The following is a 19,340-nucleotide window of genomic DNA, read 5'->3' on the forward strand; positions in this document are numbered from 1 at the left end:
TGAGCAAGTAATTTAAACCCAAATACATGTACCTAGATCTTGTTGGCTTACAGATTCTCTTGCACCTCCCTGTAAGCGCTGTCAGTGACGACAGAAGCTGTGAAATCCAAGCATTTCTGCCAGGTGAAGTGTGACCTGTCCTCCAACCTGCCCCCAGATGGAAATACCCCAAAGCTGCTGTCTCTAGCATATATAGTCTTTCAGGCATGGTATGGTAAAGAAATGTGTTCTCTTGTGTTGTCCTCTTGGAGATGTGTTAAAGTTGCCTGGGCAGCAGCTAATTATAATATTACTGAGGCTTTGAGAACATCATTTGGAAAGCATAGCTAATCTTTCATAGGGAAGTGTGTGTCAACTGTGTATGGAAACTCCAGGTGCATATTTTTTTCAAGGACATGTACATCAAGGAATATTACATGTATATAGCTCTTGAACCCACTTCGAGCCAGTTGCCTCCCGTTGTGTTTAAATTTCATCTCTTAAAGTGTTTGACATAAGGTGATGGCAAACAGCAGCCATCAGAACTTAACATGCTTTAGGACAAGGTTAGTCATCTCCTTCCCTGTGCCTGCCAGTGAGTAATACTAAAGCCTACTAGTGAGAGGAGAAGCACCATTGGGACCATTTATTGGACTTTGGGTAAGAGGACTAAATTATCTGAGATGCTGCAGACAATAGAACATGAACCTAGTATTAAAATTTTGCCAATTGTGAACATAGATGACTGCAGACACAAATATGTAACATTTGAATTGTCTGCAGATGATGATAACTTGTTCCATTTTCTGATGTAATAAAAAAAATCGGGTACTGATTATACATGTGTTGGAATACTTAAAATTCAGTGTATGTACTTCTGTTAAATGCTGAACTGCATGCAGTAAACCAGCTGTTTTTTGTTAAGGGCACGGACTTTTTACATTATGGCAGAACTGCACGAAGCTGCTACGTGCACATTTGATTTTAATCTACTTGAAAGTGGTTAGTATATATTAATTGTACTCCAAAAGTAAAGCTTTAAGGGGAAGAATGATAATCAGGAGGAGTAAAGGAGTAATTATTTAAATGCTAGCAGAAACCTCAGTATTGAAGATAATTTAATTACAGAATCTGTCATTTTCAAGCCACAGAAGCAGTTTTTGTCTTGGAAATGTAACTTGTTTTTTTCTTTCTGTTGGCAGGTAAATGCAATAAAATTTAAATTACAGGCTTCTTGGTAATATTCCAGGAATCACAAAAAGTAATGAGGCTCCATTTGTTGCTGTTAATATACACAGAGAGGCAATTGTTTCTGTTTCAAGGTAGTCAGAGTCTATTATACTGGGTAAAATAAATATTGTGGATATCCAAGTGGTAGAACAGTATAAAGGATATGGATTTAATGTAGATTAATATTAATTGGAGCTGATTTTTATTTTTAAACTTGCATAAATATTGTCTTTAATGTCTGCTTATCTTAGAATACTGTATGAATATTATAGTATTTATCTTCTTGACTTAGAAGTCCTGATGTGTTTAGCCTGCAGTCATTTTGTTGCATTTATAGTTTGTCTCAAACTCATTAAAAAAAATACTAAAAGAAATTAAATGTAGTGAACTTCACAGCTTTCAGTACAGATCTATAATTTTATTGTGCAGGCACTATTCTGAGAACAGAACCCAGTATGAAACAGTGGGAGTCAATGCCCCAAGCATATTCCCTCCTTCAGCTGTGCCAATATCCAGTTTGTTGGATTACTTTGCTGAGCAGTACACTTTTGGCTTGTATTGGAGGTCTTGGGCTTTCTTTGCAACTCTCAGGTAATGTCAGGAATTTCAGCCACGTCTGATCTTGCATACCATGACTCCATATGTTGTTGTCTTTTCTGAGAAATTTTGCTGATTATTGGAGTTCATCTACTTGCCAGCATGATTGCATCACTGGAGTCCATCATCAGTCCTTTGCAGCATTAGAGGACTAAATTAAAGCCTTAGGTGATGGTTTAAAGGGGCAGAGAGAGATCAAGAGCTTGCTGCCTTGACCAGTACAGGGCTGATATGTAGTGGATGTAAAACTAGCAGGAAGCAGTTTCAAAGCAAACATAAAGTGATTCTACACTCAAAATGTAATTAAGCTGCTGAATTCCTTGCCAGAAGATGTGTTTGTAAAGATACTTTATGTTAAAGGCTTTCACAACCAAAAAGACGTATAAAAAGAATATCCACTGAAAGGTCTGGAGATTAAGAAGACATCTGATTCTAGAGACTCACAAATGCCTGATGGTAGCTTGATGTGTATCTAGGGTGAGAATCCAACATGTTTAATCTGTCCATAAGCATTTTCATGGATGTCTGCATCCACCATTGTGTTGGAAACAAGATGCTGAGCTGACCCAGTACTATTATTCTCCAACTGTAGTTTTTTGTTTGTTTTTTTCCAATTGATAAGGGCTGCTCTGAAAGTAATACCTCCTCTTTTATTACATTGGCCCGTGACATCAGAGGTGGATGTTGGTGGTATGGCAGAAGAGGTTGAACCTTCCTGCCAATATTCTGTTACAGATTGTTGCCATGTGACGGATGGCAGCAGAGAGGCAGTCTGACAAAATGGCATCTGATATGGAAGTGCATATGAAACAAAAGTGTGTCAGTGAACTCCTCCATGCAGAAAAAATAGCTCCCACTGACATTCATCAGTGCGTGCTGAATGTTTATGGAGATGTGCCTAGCTAACATTAGGTACTGTGTCGCAAAATAGTGTTTTGTAGCTGAGAATTTATTCTATCAAATAATGTTATGTTCATTGTAGCTGTTGTAGTTTCCATGGGAATAAATAGGAGGCATTTCTTTTGGAGCATGTCTAGTTACATGGTAAGCCATCTGCCTGCATTTTTAAACAACGTGCTTGTGATAAGTTCTTTGTTGGTTGTTTATTTTATTTTCCCTCTTTACTTACTACAAATTACTACTCCATTTTATAATGAGGATGAAGAAGCTTGGTAGCTTGGTAGCCTTAACCACTTGAAGCGACTGAACAGGCTCAACGTGGGAGTGACTTCTGAGGGCAAAGCCAGGAGCAGTTCTAAGGTTGCCTGTAGTTATTTACCTCTACCTTAGTTACAATTGGATGCAAGAGTACTGGAGGCTGTCGTGCAGTAGGACCTCAGCTTTCTGTATGCCTGAGTCTGGAAACAGTCTATCAGAGCTCATTTGGTGCTCTCCTTGGACTCTAAGGCTTTTCCAGCCCCAGCTTCTTGCCAACAGGAGCAGGAACAGTGTGTAGCTGTGCTACAGCATATTCTCTTACTCATGCAGGTTGTCTTTGGGATTTCTGCACTGTAATCTGTGTGCAAGCCAGAAATCATCATTGTGCACGGCAGAAAGTATTAGAGGGATAGATTTTTATTATTGTATAAGAAGGCATAAAGAAGTCTATATGTTAGATTTCTGAACTGTAGGGAAAGAATATGAGTTTCTATTTGTTTTAGAAAATCTATAGGAAATAGCACAAGAACTGGCAATGCCTGAGATGCGGAGTTAGCCCTGGGAAAGCTAGGAAGCTGAGAGTACCCTTTTCTCTCTTTAGGTGATTTTGACCTGCCTGATTTGCAGGAGCTTTGGTTTGTTTTTTATGAGATTACCGGTTTCAGCATTGAGAAAATATGCTTCTTTATCCCAAGTGCTTGCTGAAGGCTTTACTTACGTAGTAGAGAAGCAGAAAATGACTGGGTTTGGAGGTACAGTTGCATATTCTGTTTATGTTTTTTGATGCTTAGGCTGTTCATTGCTAGTTTGTTTGCTTAATTTTTTCTTTCTAATTGAGAAAGTCTGTACCCACGTCTGACCTGTTCTTTTTTTTATTCATCTGTTCACTATGGTACAAAATCAAGAACTTCCTTTGAATTAGCAAGCAGCTTGCTGTGGAGCTGCAGGAGTAGCTTATAGCTTGATGTTTTTCTGTTAACAAGTAAAAAAATTGAATCTTTCCTCTTATTTCTACTGCTGCTGCTGCTGCAGAAAAAAAAAAAAAAAAAAAAGTATTTCTGAAGCATGACTTATCAAAAACCAAAAGTTGGTTGTGTTAGCAGTACTTCGGAGATAATTAGGCCATAAACTTGTGCTGTCCAATCTCACTGTTACACTCTGTGCAGCTGTGCCTCATCATCAACCCAAGGACCCAAGGTTACAGGCACTCTCACAGAGTCCTTTTGCCCTGCTCATCCTTGGTGCTCAGGGATTGTGAGCTGGCTCACTGCTGGCTCACTGCACCACCCCCTCCTCTTTGCTCAGACAGCCTGGCACTACAAGCACTTGCAAGCCTCTTGGATCCCTGTTTTCCTGGAGCTGGAGTTTTCCCTAGGAAGCAGCCTTGGGTTTTAAAATCTCACTTCTCTTTTCCTTGGTGTAGTTGGTCTCTTTTCCACTAACCTGTGTAATGTCTCCCCAGATTATTTAACACCAGTCAAGGCAATACCTACTTATTTTTAGCACTGTCAGAACTTTACAGACCTTTAGAACAACTTGGTTTTTAAAATCATCTTCTAATTACTTGCTTTTCAAACCTTAACCGTGTTGAACTTGCACACCATCATGTAATAATGTTTTAAATGAGTAGCTTATGTTTACGGGTATAATTCTTGTACCAGTTTCTTGAACACTTTTCTTTCTGAAGCAGCAGGGCAATATTCTTTCCAGAAGCTTAAAATGAACAAATGTGGTGCTATATGATAATGGCAATGATGTTAAGCTGTTACCAGTGCAGATAGAAACAGTTTTTTTGGCGACTGTTGCTTTAGCTGTGGCACTCCTACTACACACATTTTTAGGAAGAGAAATCAACTGTCTGGTTCTGCAGATTATTATGCAATTTCTTTCAGAATGCTTGCTCTGGTGCCATCGTACATCTCCCTCCTACGGTCTTGAGTTCTTGCAGCGTTTCTTATTTTCTGGCATTTTACTTTGAATGATGATTTATGAAGGCAGCGTTTAGAGAAAGCGCTCTGTGTGATCTACCCTTGCATAGCGCTTCCAGAACAGCAATTTCAAAATTAATTGGAAGCCATCATATTTTCTGATCTTAAATTTGTTGTACTTTAATGATGGCTTTGTTTCAACTGAATAAAGTATGCAAACCTGTCTGTTCGTGTGAAAATGCTTGTATTTTGTTAACTAGTAGTCATTTTCCTGTCAGTCTGAGAACTTCTGCCACATGTTAAGACAGGAGACAAGACTGAGGTTGGATAATAGCTGTCTAGCAAAGATGAATTAATTCTAGTCTAAGAAAATAATATTTATTTTGTCATAGACCCAAGTTGACTCGTGCCCCCATCACTCATCCTGATTCATTAGTTGACAGAATTAGGGCACTGTGACCTTTCTATACAAATAAAGTAATGAATGAGGCACTTCCATTGTTAAATTGTTATATTCATTGCATGCCCTTATTCTGCCTGTATGCTAATTGGGAGAAAGCTAGAGAGCTTACGTTTCTTCAGACCTTCCTGTCTCATTGAATGGCAGCCTTGCAGTGCTTGTAAGAAGCAAGTGAAAATTACAGTGTCACTGATTGCTGCAAATAATGTAATGTTTTTCCCTTTAAGGTCTAAATAAGTATTAACTGCCTTAGAAAAGAAGTAGCCAATTGTCACTTATACAGTCCTAGTAAGTATGAATGCAAAGATACAATTAAAAATATGGCGTAAGTATGTGAAAATGTCAGTAGTGCAATTAGGATGCTGAACACTGTTCAGTGGGTAAGCAGTAATGACTGAGATGAGAACTGTAATTTGACCTTGATGCAGGGCCCTATTTCCTAGCATTGAGGCCACCTCTCGAAGCCACCTTTGGCTCTAGAGATCACTGGTAGTAAGTGATTGGAGTCTGAGGGAGTACTTCAGGGGAGCATCATAGATGTTTGTCTGCTTCCTATATTATTTCCTATATTCTTTACTGATTTCTCCTCTTACAGTCAGGCTGATGCTCACCCCTAACAAAGCCCCACGGCCTCTCTAATGAAAGGGGTGAGTGGCTTAAGAGAAAAATGAAAAGTAGCTGTGTGATACTGGGGGGAAAACAAGGTAGGGAAGGATGTACAGAGGATCAGTAATGGTGATTCTGCCAAAAGATACGAAGGACTGAGGGATGGAAATAGAGTTCACAGTCACCACGGGATACTGGGAAAGACAGACCTTAGTCTGACGTAATGCAGCCACTCTTAGGTTTTGTCCTGTACAGAAATAAACTGAATTGGTGATAACTATAACAGCATAGTGCCAAGTGTGATAAAACTGCCATTGCTTTCTCCTTAGCTGATGGAAAATAGGCATATGCAAGTGCGGGAGTAAGCAGTACAATGGGTGATTTGATCAATATATATATATACTTAATGAACAGTCATTCAGGGAGTTTACAGGGGCCAGAATATTCTTTCTGCAATGCGTGTTGGTCAGTCCTGTCTTCAGCTCCCTCCTTCGCTACTGAGTTGTTTTCTGGATGGCCCTTTTTCTTGCCCAAAAAACAGACAGAGGCAAGTGGAGTTGACATAGAGCAAGAGCAGGCAAAGTACCCCTTAGGGGAAGAGGAAGTTACTTTTTACTCCTACCTTTGAAAATCCACACATTTCTTTCATGATTCTTGTAGGTTTTAGTACTGATAAGTAGCTCTTAGTGAAAGAGGAATAGAAGTACTTGCATGTAAATTATATTCAAATCAGTACTGGTAAAATAGCTGTTAGTATTTCTGACCCAAGCACTTGATTTTCTGATTTATTTTTGTTGTAGTATCCTTAAGTATACAATTTCCAATTGTAAAGGCAAGGCAGAAAAAGAAAAACTCGCTGTCTCTTCTGACACAGCGATAAGAACACAAGCACCCACCCGAGTGAACATATGCAAAGTGTATTTGCATTTTATTAAATTTATTTATGGAGTAAAAAGGAAACATACAATGCAATGGTAACTGTATAATTCGATGTGTTTGTGGGTTTGTTCAGTGTGAACCTGGAAGACAATGATTTTGTTATCCCCATCTTCCTTCTGTTTCTGCTCTGTGATTCCAACAGCTGAGTGGGTACATTTGATCAGAGGTACGCATAGTTGTGTAATTTTTCACTTCAAAAATAATAACAAAAATAGTTTAAGAGCTTTTTTTGTTTTCATACATTAGGAGGGTGTAGGTACTCTGAACCAAATGCTGGCGAATAAAAGCTTTCCAGTAAGACTCTTAAAAATAGCTGCAAAATATTCTTAGGAAGTATTTCAAGTGGTTTGAACGTTACCTATGATTACCAACTTGTGAATAGCTTACATTACAAAAGTACTTTCCATAGTAAATGCAGAGCCATCGAACTCTGCTTCTTTTTCATGAGTGAAGTTCTGCTGAGGTGGGCGACTGGTGCTTCTTTCTGATACAACGGTGCTAACAATTCCAAAGAGCCCAAATGAAAGGCAAGCAACCACGACAGATTTTTATGAATGGTTTGGAATCAAAATTAATTTATTTATTTTCTTCTTCTCAACTGGAACAGCATTTTAAATCCCAACCAGAGATTAATTCTAACTGAAGGTTACAACCAAAAGCATTTAAGTGAAAATGGGTGAGGAGCAAATTCTCCAGACATTGTGCTTATATAGGCTGTGTATTTGACAGCACTGAGAGCAGCCTTTAAAACCTGCAGATTATAGAAGGAGCTTGGTTAGATTGTCCCAGCGCTTTTATTTTTTTGCTCGTGTGAAGAAGTGTGTCTACAAATGAGTTTCACAGAGTCGTTCTGTGTGAGGGTATTCCTAGTACTTGTCCTAGCAGATCAGCAGGAATTTGAATGTGTTTCAGATGAGCTATTGCATTTACTTTCCACAGAAGTTCTAGTGATAGTTTGAAGTATAAGATCAGTGATTAGTGAGGATTTCTGACAATTGTGGTGGTGAAGGAGGGAGCTGGACACGTACACAGCGATAGCATGCTGGCTGAAATGGCCTAAAAGTGTAAAAGTGGTGCGTATGTAAGAAATTACATTTTACTGTATATCTTTTGTGGGTGGTTAATGCATTTGGACTAACGTGGGTCAGTTCTGGGACACACAGACTTACATGCCTGAAATTTACAGTGATGCAAATTTTAAACAGTTTGGGAAAGTTCCAAATTAAAGCCACATCTTTTTTAATCGTTAAGTTTTTAGCATAGGGAGGACAGAAAAGTTTCTAGCCGGAGGGTTTGTTCTAAAGAGGTATTCTGGAGATAGTGGATTTTCCTGCTAGATAAAATCATAGTAGGTTATTGTTCAGTCACTTCTGTCTGGTCTCCCTCTGTGAGTTCTTCTGTAGGGTCTCTGATACCAGCAGCCGTTGTATGTTACAATGAACAGAGTTTGACAGTGGAGGGTAAGGAGGGAGTTGTTGTATGGCATTGTATTCCTGGTCCCTGTTACTAATGATGGATTTATTCCCTCTAAAATCCAAAAGAACGCTGTTCTCTTCCTATCAGATATTGTCTGTTTTCCTCAGTTGTCACTTTAGCATGGATTATACTGCTTTTTCTTTGTGCATTCTTAATGTTTGCTTTCTTTTTTCTGTACAAAGCAGATATTCTGGGAAAGCTAAGAAACCACTTGGATGGGTTTGCTTTCTTTAATAGCATTTCGCTTGAGTTTTGGGTTCATTTGAGCTGTTTGTGGTGGTAGAGTTCACTGATGGTCAAAGCTTAAACTCAGAGTTTGAGCAGCTTCCATTTGCGTTGCTTGATGATTTTTCATTTGGCTTTTGTGGATTGACTGCTTTGTAAACTCAGTTTAAAATACAAATGGGAAGATTTAATAAGCTGTGCAGATGAGAAGAAAGAAGGTATTTATTCCATCGCTTACATTGATGCTTCCTAGATGCAACAGGTATTCAAAACTAATACTACTACTTGCTTTTGGTAAGCTGTTGTGCAGGGCTCTAATTGCTTGTCTCTATGATCACCAGTGATTAGTGGAAAGTAGTGACTTCAGCATTAGAAGAGGTTGGAAACCTGTTACACAAAACTGTTGGAAACCTGTTACATGAAATTTTATGCCAAACATTTTTATTAGCCATCTGATAAATAGATATATGCAGAAAAATGTAACATTCTCTGCACAGTCAACTCATTTCCCATCATAGAACTGACCCCCCAGCATTATTGGTTGGCTGACATGTTCTTAGCAGTTGCTATTAATGTAGTAGCACAGCTGTAAATTTCTTTGTAAGAGAGTTAAAATCAGAGTTGTTTAACTTTAGAATCAAGCAGATTAATTTTAAAACCCTCTTTCAATACCACGTTTGGTTTTTTGTTTTTCTTTTTGCAAATTCAGCGTAACAACAAATTAGCATCAACACTAAGGAACATTTAAAAACATTTATTCCAGTTAAAATCCATTCTGAATTCATGAGGAGCAGAACATACTGTGAGCCTGCCTGTTGTATGAGAATAGTCTCCGTGCTGCTCGGCACAGCAGTTAGGTGTATGCGTGTTAGTCATACAAGTACACAGAAATCCAGCGAGACTTCCCGGTTGAAAAACAGCATGAGAAAAACATAGTACAAATACCAGAAAGCATTCGGTCTCTGTTTACAGTGGTTAGCAGATAAATCTGATGCCTGAATGTAATAAAAATTTCATTCAGCTCGAATAAGCCGGAGATGGATGTCGTTAGGAGATTTACATACCATTAGCTCACATTAACCGATGAGCAGCCGAGCTGTGTGGTACGGGGCTGGTGGGATACAAGATCTGTGATGCCAGGACGCTGCCGTTAAAGGAGGTCTGCCGACTGCATGCTTGTTTCCTCTGCCTTTGTAATTACTTGATAAAATGAAGTGCATCGCTGTGAACAATAGATCCTTTGGAACAATCCAGGCTGGTCAGCAGTCTGAATCCGCATTTTAAAGCCATCATAATTGCCTCAAACTTAAGAGTTTCCAGGGTGCAGACGAAGGTGTTGTCCTCCTTCAGCACAAGTCTCGTACCGTTTTCAGACTTTATGAAGTATTTGAATTGAATTATATTCGAAGAGACTGAAAACTCCTCTGGAAATCCATCCAGCCTGCTTTTAGACACCAGTACGATTCGGGATTTTATTTTTGCAATGAAATCAGGAGCGTTACAAAAGATCCGGAGCCCCTGCGAGCGGTCGTGGCTGTCAGTTATTTCCAGGAAAGTGGTCTCTCGAGATGCGAGCTGCTCCTTCTCCCACCTCGATTTCACTGCATCCGATAAAACCTTCAGCTGAAAGAAATCTGCTTCGTGTGCCAGAAGTTGATTTTCTCGAAACCCTTCCGGTAGAAGAAGTTCTCCATTTCGTAGGAAGTTCAGAATGTGTCTGAACAGGAGTCCGTCTCTGTCTATGAAGTAATGTCCATCTGCATCAAACGGGCACATTATTTTTCCGTTGATGATACCTTCGAGGAAAGAATCTGGGTACTTGGTTAGTGTTTGTTTTTGTGTGATGTACAGATAGCCACCAACATTCAGAGTAATCAGAGACGTTTTATAGTCCTTGTCTTGCTCAGAGCCCTCGAAGTTGCTGTGGTTTTCTTCAGATTCCTTTGCTCTCCTGTTTGATTTTCTCTCCATTATCGAAGCAGGCACAGCGATCTTGCTTTGTTCTTGTCAGCTTGGAAAGAGAAATTTTTATTTAAGAGCACCTTTCTTCAGCTCAGGCACGATGTTGGAATGGAAATGCTGCTAGCATTGCTCGGGCTGTCAGCTGGGTTTTGCAGTAGGTGGCGTATCAGCTGTGTATGCAGGGAGATGGCAGGAATATGACTGTAGAGGGAATTTGCATTTAACTGTGTGAGGGAAGGAGGGGATAAAAACCACTTCTCTTTCTGTCCTTACACCTAGGAAGTTTACAGAGTTTCGAGAGTTCCGCGCAGAAATGAGTAATGCTGTTCTAAAGGGCACCTTGTTTTTAATGCTTTGCAATGTGTTTGTAGTATCAGCTGGCCAAATTGTGTGTAGTGCTTCTGGAGTTAAACACTCCTTTTCATTTACGGTGCAAGGTGCAAGGATCTCAGTTTGTTTGGAGCTTTTTTTCACATTTTCCTTGTATTAGGTATTGATGTGTGGTACCTGATCGTACAGCAGGGCAGCACAGAAAGTGAAGGCATCCCTATTGGTACATAGAGAGGTATCAGTTATGGTTATTCCTCACGTATAAGATGTGTGTGTGGCACTGAGATGATTTCATACTGTTACTTTGGAAGTGATGCTGAAGACTTGTCGGTCTGGTGAGTTTTTGTGATGAAAGCTTCCATTTTCAGCTGATGGAAGCATTCCGCACCAATACAAGCACTGCAGCAGCCTAATGAGGTTTGGCTTTATCTGTGCCGTAGATAAAAACTGTTTTGGAAAGGAGAGCGCTTTGCTGTTCACATGCATGGTGTGTAAGACACTGAGTAGCATAATTCCTTCTTTTTCAATAGCAACAACGGCTGCCCCGTGGAACAAAGGGTTAGTGTGCTCACAGACAGCATACTGAACATCACCTAACATTACAGCTTAGCAACACTTGTGTATGGGGGAGCAGCGGCAGCAGCAGCAGCAGCAGAGCATGCTACAATCAAATGGCTGTCTTTTCTCTGTGAAGCTTCACTGAGGTTGGCTTTTGGGCTCCTTTGAGGAAAGGTTTCCCCTTTAAGCAGGGAGGGGAAGGCTCCTCACACATCTGTGTGTACATTTCCTGGGGACGTGAGGAACCGGCGGGTGGCAGGCACCGTGTGCATCCAGGGCAGTGAGCAGTGAACAGTGTGAGCAGTGAGCACTGTGTTGGGCTGGCCGGGGGGAGCAGAGCCCATCTTTGTCCACCTGAGTTTTTCACTTCCACAGGTGAATGCCTCCTGCTTGGGCCCAATAAACAGCAGAAAGTCAGATGATCCTTTTGTGAATTTTTCTGTTCTGTTTCTAAAGATATTACTCATACTGTTCTCACTGTCTCTAAGGCTGTTTATTGATACTGTGGAATCATCACTATAATATTTTATTAATTGGCAATTAAACCTAGTAGAAATAAATGCACTTTTAAAATTCAGCCTTGCCAGGGTATCCCTACCACTGATACTCTATTTTTTTCTGCTGCTGCGTGTGGTTTATTAAACAGATATTATTCATTAGATTTTTTTTTATCAGGAATTAGTCATGGTTTTAATGTTAACTCCTTGGGACCACTGAAGTGTTTAGCATTGTTCAGTCAGAGATTTCAACCACTTTCTGATCTTTAAACATTTAAACTTTTATTTCCCAAATCAACTCCATTCACAATTATTGAGTGAATAATCAAGAAAATGAAAGGCTGGAACAGTTTGAATTTTATTTTATTTTTTATTTTTTGGTCATTGCAAGAGACTTCTGTTCAAATTTATTATCCAGTGATGGAAAAGTCAGCTAATGTGCTTATGTCATATATAATTTAGTGTTAAATATAGTGTTAGTGGTTCCTAGGAGAATGATTTCTGCAGTGCTTGTGTCTTGCATGGTGTTGTTGAAACACTTTGAAGCTGAACAAGTAATGTCCTGGCAGAATTAAGCAGGGATTTCCAAGAAGCTGAGGTTTGTAAAGGATAGGAGAGCTGAACTCTCTACATTGTAAGAGGCAGCAGTTACAGAACAATATCTGGGCTCTTTTGATTTTCCACATTCGTAATCTTCTGAATATTTTGATACTTAGAGTTGAAATTTTCCACTTCCATGAACAAGTACATATTCTTTGGAAGATCACACTAAATCATTCTAGTGGTTCATATGTTAAAATATTCAAAATCTATTTGATATGGCAAATAGACTGTGAAGATCATGAATATATGCATTTAAACCTTTGAGGCTTGAAACATTTAGAGTTGATGTAAAATTTTACTCGTGACAGACCCATGCAGCTTTACTTCACTGCAGCTGACAGTTGTCTGTGATACAGAATTTGAGGCTGGCACATCTTTGTGACAACTCTCCACTTCCTGTGATCTACTGTAAGATGTCTGTTCCAAAGAGCCCTCATTCTTTGCATACACTCGATGATGCACGCACTATTGCAGTGCAGTAGGTTTAGTGAAGTAGAAGATATTTCAGTGGCTTCACGTAGCTCAGTGCACACCAGAAGAACTGGATTCCCTTTTCCCTTCCTCTGGAAAATTGCCCTGAGGTCCCTTTTGGCAAAGGTAGGCAACTTGCATGCAAATCTAGAGACTTCACCTAGTTTTCTGCTCTCAGAATCTGTGTGATGTACTGGGAGTGGCGGGAACTGCACTCAGTCCTGTCAGTCCTTTCTGCTTCCCACTGGGACTGAACAACTTAGTGCTGAATGCTGTCCCATGCCACAGGTGAACTGCCTCTGTTTGTGCGCTGTACAACTGAATTGTGCTTGCTGATGTTGGTAGCTAGAAGTCCTGAAGTAACCATCGCTTTCCAGGCTGCTAGTGTGTCGCTTGGTCGCTGGAACTGATCACTTGGGTGGCACTGTCACCCTACAATTATCCAGTTTCTTCTCAGACACTGTCCTAGAGATGGTAAAAATGCAGTTCTGGAATCTGTCAGCTACAAGGGAAGCAGAGCTGAGGATAATGGAACTGGGGAGCTATCCCTCATTCTGACTGATGTGCTTCTTTGTGGAAAAAAACCTTCCTCTTCTTCAGCCTCCATCTTTTTTCTGATTGCTGATCAGGAAGCAGCACCTGGTGGAGCTTGAGCATGCCTCAGAGCTGAGGATCTGGTCCTGGAGCACATCACTGGAAAACCAGTGCTTTACCAAGCCTTCATCTTACACATCTGAACAGCATCAGCTTGACTGAGATTCTGTTATCAGTGAAATTGTCTTGGATTACAGAAAGCAGCTAATTTTATTTCAGTACAGAATGATAACAGGGGAAATCTACAGCTAAAAGAGGTGGAGAATTTTTGAAACATGTTAGGAAGCCACACTAATAAAATCTGTTTGGGTTATTGAGGAAATACATTAGGCATTTAATGTTGTAACACAGAAAGCTGGCCAGGTTGTTGGGACAATTAAACCATTCCGTAGTTACTGTCTCACAGTAATAGTAGCATAGCCACTCTCATCCCAATAAATATTTGCAAGATGTTCATTAATGGCTACTGAAGACAAGCTCTGCACACTAATTAAAAGTGAAGAACTTCAAGTAAGAAAGTCTGAACATTCAAGAGTTTTGTCTATGAAATTTTACTAACACTTACTGTTGATATTTTTCATTAACTTTTGAGCGCTGCAAGGCTGAAGAAGCAAATGCTATGCCAGCATTCAAAAGGTAAATTGTATGACCCAAACAAAATTGACTGTATGAAAAATAATAAACATCTGACTTGCAAATCAATCAGTTCAAAATTAAGGGAGAAAGATATGGTGCTCATCTATGTGAGTGTAGGCAAAATAGACTGGCCAAATGTTTTTTCCTGTTTTTGGTTGTAATTTGTTCAGCATAGGAGATGATGCTTTTTTCTTTTCACCTCTAAGTAGATACTGCTTGTCAAAGTGCAAAAATTATATAGATTATAAAACTATATAAAATACAAAAATTGTCTGCCAGGTTTCAAGCCGGTAAATATTAAGCAGAGGTTTATCACATTAATGTGATTTGGTTCTTGGTTCTCGAGCAGTGATCAAGGAGATAGTTACTGCTGAAGTCTGGAGATGATACAGACTGAAAGTGTAGTAAACAAGGAGACACATTTGGAGAAGAGGTGGCTCAGGGGAGACCTCACTGCTCTCTGTAACTGCCTGAAGGGAGGTTGCAGTGAGCTGGGGGTCGGCTTCTCCTCTCCTGTAACTGGTGATAGGACCAGAGGGAATGGCTTCAAGCTGTGCCAGGGGAGATTTAGGCTGGACGTTAGGAAATGCTACTTCTCTGAAAGAGTGGCCAGGCACTGAATGGGCTGCCCAGGAACGTTTGGATTTTGTGTTGAGGGACATGGCTTAGTGAGAGCTGTTGGTGATGGGTGGATGGTTGGACTGGGTGATCCTGTGGGTCTATTCCAACCTTGGTGATTCTGTGATTCTGTAATTTCTGACAGATAATCGTTTGTGTACTTGGCAAAGACAATATTTTAATATGGCTAAATATAAAGTTTATATGCTTACGAATCATAGAGTCATTAAGGTTGGAAAATACCTCTAAGAGCATATAGTCCAACTGTCAACCCATCGCCACCATGCCCTAAATCCACGTCTCTTTAGTGCCACATCTACGTGCTTCTTCGCATCCTGTTCTAGTGTCTTACATCCTTTCTGAAAAGAAATACAGTGTAGTCAGGGCATGTCCATGTGTTTGTGGAAGGAGAAGGACTGTGGCATTGTCCCGTGTGTACTGAATGCATCATGATCAACTGAAGTGAGGTCATCACTGTGGGCAGTGTGCAGCAAGCTCTGGTTCCTGCCCCATGTATCATCAGGGAAGAGATATGAGTGAGCTCAACTTTCTCAGACCAGTTAAGAAACCGAAAAATAAGCCTACTAGAAGATTTGAGAAAACATGGCCTGTTAAGCTTAATGGAGGTGGAAAATACGTAAGTGCCTGGGTGGGCAGGAAATTTTTATATGCAGCTCTTCAACTTAGCAGTCACTGGTCTGACAAGGTCTAGGTGCTGGAACTCAGAGCTAGGTGCAGTGCAGTCAGACTGGGAAATGAACACATTAAAATCTCCGGGCCAGCCTGTTTTTCTCTGTGGCTCCTTGTCTCCTTCTCTCTCTCAAAAAAAAAATCTATCAAAACATCTTCTGCACAGTTCCAGTAAATTTCCCCAGTGCCTGTTTACTAAGACTGCCTTAAGCATTTTAACTGCGTTTTGATGGTGATCATCAGCAGAATTTGAAGCTGGAACCAACATCTCCCTGTCATTTCTTTGAAGGAGTCAGCAGCTGAAATTTCTTTATGGGCTAGCATAGGGATGCACAGGTAGAGGCGTGAGTGCATCTGGTGGCTGATGCTGCGTATAAGGATCATGTAGAGCAGCCTATCTGGTGCTGTGCTGACCCTGTTTGTGGTCAATGATGGTGTCAGACACCTGGGGAGACATCTTTTTTCCCATCTAATCACTGGTCTTAGCTGATCTTCAGGTGCTGGCTCATTTGTGCTGTACTGGCTGGTTTATTTTAAGTAGATTTTTTTTTAATAGGGAATTTCTGCTTTCATGCCTTATTCCTCCTTTGGGTTCTAGGTTGATATGACTGTACTATGGAAGTGTAAAGGGAGACATGACACTTTGGATGTCTTTTCATTGCAGCTCTGGCCCTGCAACAGTGAGAAGAGATTCAGGTTTCTGAAGATAGCAAGCATTGCTCAGTGATTTAAGGCTAATTAGGCTGTGAAGAGAGTAAGAACTGTTTCCCTGCATTCTTGCATTTGGAAGTTTGCACGCATCTCGCACACAGATGTATTCTGATGGCCTCTCTGCATGACTTAAAATCCCAGGAGAGTCCAGGGAAAATGGAACACGAACCACAGCTTTGGGTAGCAAATGGGATTTGACACCAGGCTAGGTTAGCTGTAAGGTCTTCTCAGACACTGCTGTCAGCCTGGTACTGGGAATCCAACACTTGGGATCATCAAAAACCAAGTCCAGGTCACTGGTAATTAGAAGGGGATATTATTGAAGAATTATATCAAGAGATACTAGTAAGGATAATCATGCTTAACTGGTAGGTTCCAGCAACCTTCTTTATTTCCTAACTAGTTGGTATGGGGAACTTTTTAAATTCACTGATACTGATTCTTAAAACAGAAGATCGTTTCAAAATTCAGTAAGGGTTTTGTGCAGAGATCGATAGTGTCAGTGTTCAGACAGCTGGGCTGGGTGGTTCAGATGAGTAACCTTGTGCCATACAAACTAATGGAAAAGTAGTCACGGAGTTCAATGGGCAGAAGTGAACAGAAATGTGATGGCTACTAGCAAATGTGGCTTTATGGAAAGGTTTTCTAGTCAAACAAACCTAACTTGTTATTTGGGGGATTGCAAATATGCTTGATAAAGTAACAACATGTTTGCAGCCTGCTTAATATCTCATATTGCACATAACTTAGAATCTTGTGGCATTCTGATTTTTGTCTAAAAAAATAAATCAGCAAGCATGAAATAAGATTAAAAGCTAGCTGACAGTTATCAGAAAGTAATTATCAGTAAGAAGTCACTTGGGCTGTAGTTTGAAGGGCTTTCTCCAGGATTAGCAAGAGAGACAGCAGCAAGTGAGAATCACTGCTTATGTGATGTGTCATAATTGACACCAGTGCTGGTCAAGCAGTGAATAACTGTGACAGGACTGTCATAGCATGACCTGGATCACTTAATTCACAGAATCTTTTTAAAGAAAATGCATTTTAACCAAGACGGAAGCAATTACATGTATATATTCCCTAAGAACGGGGAATGCAGAGTAGAGAGATAAAACATGAGGCGTCGGAAGGCTCAGAATAGATGCAGTGGTGCTATAATAAGCAATCAACTCCATCAAGCCCCTGAACAATTGATCCTGGGGGGAACCACCAACACAGAGCAGTTCACTGAATCCTAAAAGAAATGGGGCTGATTGTCTTCTGAAAGTCTCCCTCCGTGTGGTGAATTCAGAGTTTGCAGAATAACCTTTAGAGGGCTAACATCAGGCAAGATAAATTTCAAGCTCATCTCCTGTAGCTGTTATTTTGTTCCCTTAAATGGTTTTGGTAAGACTGGTACAGAAGTATTTCATCTCTTTTCTGGGCTGCGTGTTGTCGAACTATCATTGAAAGGTTGAGTTAGTGCAGGTAAGAGCCACATGACTTTATTGAGGTGTGTTTTTTATTAAAGTGCCTTACGGTGAGATAATGCATGAACTTTAGCTAGCTTCATTTATTGAAAAGATGATTGAGAAGTGACTTGATTGCTGTGTAAAAGTGCTTTCACAGAGAGAAAATACCAGGTACTCAAAAGCTCTTTATCATAATATAGAAAGACGTAATGAGAACCAAGTGCCAGAAGCTGGAGACAAATTCATATTGGAAATTAAGCACCAATATTAGTAGCACTTTAGTCACACACAGGTTGTTAGATTCTGCACAGAAGAAAGAGGATAACATTTAATTGTATGCTCAGGCAGTCAGGCAAATTGGCCAAGTGTTTTCTTTTCATCAAAACCTTATGGATCAGTAAAAACGGAAATGTTTTCATAAAAATGATGCTTTATTTTCATAGAATCATAGAATGGGTTGAAAAGGACCACAATGCTCATCCAGTTTCAACCCCCTGCTATGTGCAGGGTCACCAACCAGCAGACCAGGCTGCCCAGAGCCACATCCAGCCTGGCCTTGAATGCCTCCAGGGATGGGGCATCCACAGCCTCCTTGGGCAACCTGTTCCAGTGCATCACCACCCTCTGTGTGAAAAACTTCCTCCTAATATCTAACCTGAACCTCCCGTCTCAGTTTAAAACCATTCCCCCTTGACCTATCACTGTCCACCCTCATAAACAGCCATTCCCCTCCTGTTCATACGCTCCCTTCAAGTACTATGAGGCCACAATGAGGTCTCCCCAGAGCCTTCTCTTCTCCAAGCTAAACAAGCCCAGTTCCCTCAATCTTTCCTCACAGGAGAGGTGCTCCAGCCCTCTGATCATCTCAGTGCCCTCCTCTGGACCCGCTCCAAGAGCTCCACGTCCTTCCTGTACTGGGGGTCCCAGGCCTGGACGCAGTGCTGCAGATGGGGCCTCACAAGAGCCGAGTAGAGGGGGACAAGCACCTCCCCTCCCTGCTGGCCACCCCTTTGTTAATGCAGCCCAGGATTGGCTGCAGGCACACACTGCTGGCTCATGTCCAGCTTCTCGTTCACCAAATTTTGTTCCTAAGTACTTGCAAAAGTGGTGTATTCTTCTCCTTTTACATGATTTAATGAATTTTTGAAATAAAACAGGAATTTTAAAATTAAATTATTTTCTAGATATGTGTTGTTGAAGCAATTGATGTCTGCATTTCCATGCGTAAGAATTTTTAAGTTGATAAGGCATAGAATCATAGAATCATAGAATCGCCAAGGTTGGGAAAGACCTAAAAGATCACCCAGTCCAACCGTTCACCTATTACCAATAGCTCCCACTAAACCATGTCCCTCAACAGAACATCCAGCCTTTCCTTGAACACCCCCAGGGTTGGTGACTCCACCACCTCCCTGGGCAGTCCGTTCCAGTGCCTGACCACCCTTTCTGAAAAGTAATACTTCCTCATGTCCAGCCTGAATCTCCCCTGCCGTAGCTTGAAGCCATTCCCCCTGGTCCTATCGCTAATGACACGAGACGGTAGAAATCTCAGGCATCTCATAAATTGCCTTGTGTTACTAGATGTTGGTTTTCTGAGTGTTTCTGTTCTCATCAGTGGTAT

At 40.6% G+C, this 19,340-nt stretch overlaps 2 protein-coding genes across 2 annotated transcripts in view; one reads left to right on the forward strand and one right to left on the reverse strand.

Annotated features, from left to right (window-relative positions):
* The window catches only part of GTF2F2 (general transcription factor IIF subunit 2), a 95,835-nt gene that overhangs the window by 23,981 nt on the left and 52,514 nt on the right, over nt 1-19,340 (forward strand). The window lies entirely within an intron of this gene.
* KCTD4 (potassium channel tetramerization domain containing 4) lies at nt 7,655-10,686 on the reverse strand. Its single transcript, XM_052664617.1, has one exon. It carries the CDS (start codon nt 10,567-10,569, stop codon nt 9,796-9,798), a length of 774 nt encoding a protein of 257 aa, XP_052520577.1. The 5' UTR covers nt 10,570-10,686; the 3' UTR covers nt 7,655-9,795.

The sequence above is a fragment of the Tympanuchus pallidicinctus genome, unplaced genomic scaffold (genome assembly GCF_026119805.1).
Source record: "Tympanuchus pallidicinctus isolate F22 unplaced genomic scaffold, pur_lepc_1.0 scaffold6, whole genome shotgun sequence".
Classification (NCBI taxonomy): Eukaryota; Metazoa; Chordata; class Aves; order Galliformes; family Phasianidae; genus Tympanuchus; species Tympanuchus pallidicinctus.

Bases quoted from the DNA above. Each gene is read 5' to 3' on its own strand.
- KCTD4 (XM_052664617.1), bottom strand. From the start codon at position 10,569: ATGGAGAGAAAATCAAACAGGAGAGCAAAGGAATCTGAAGAAAACCAC.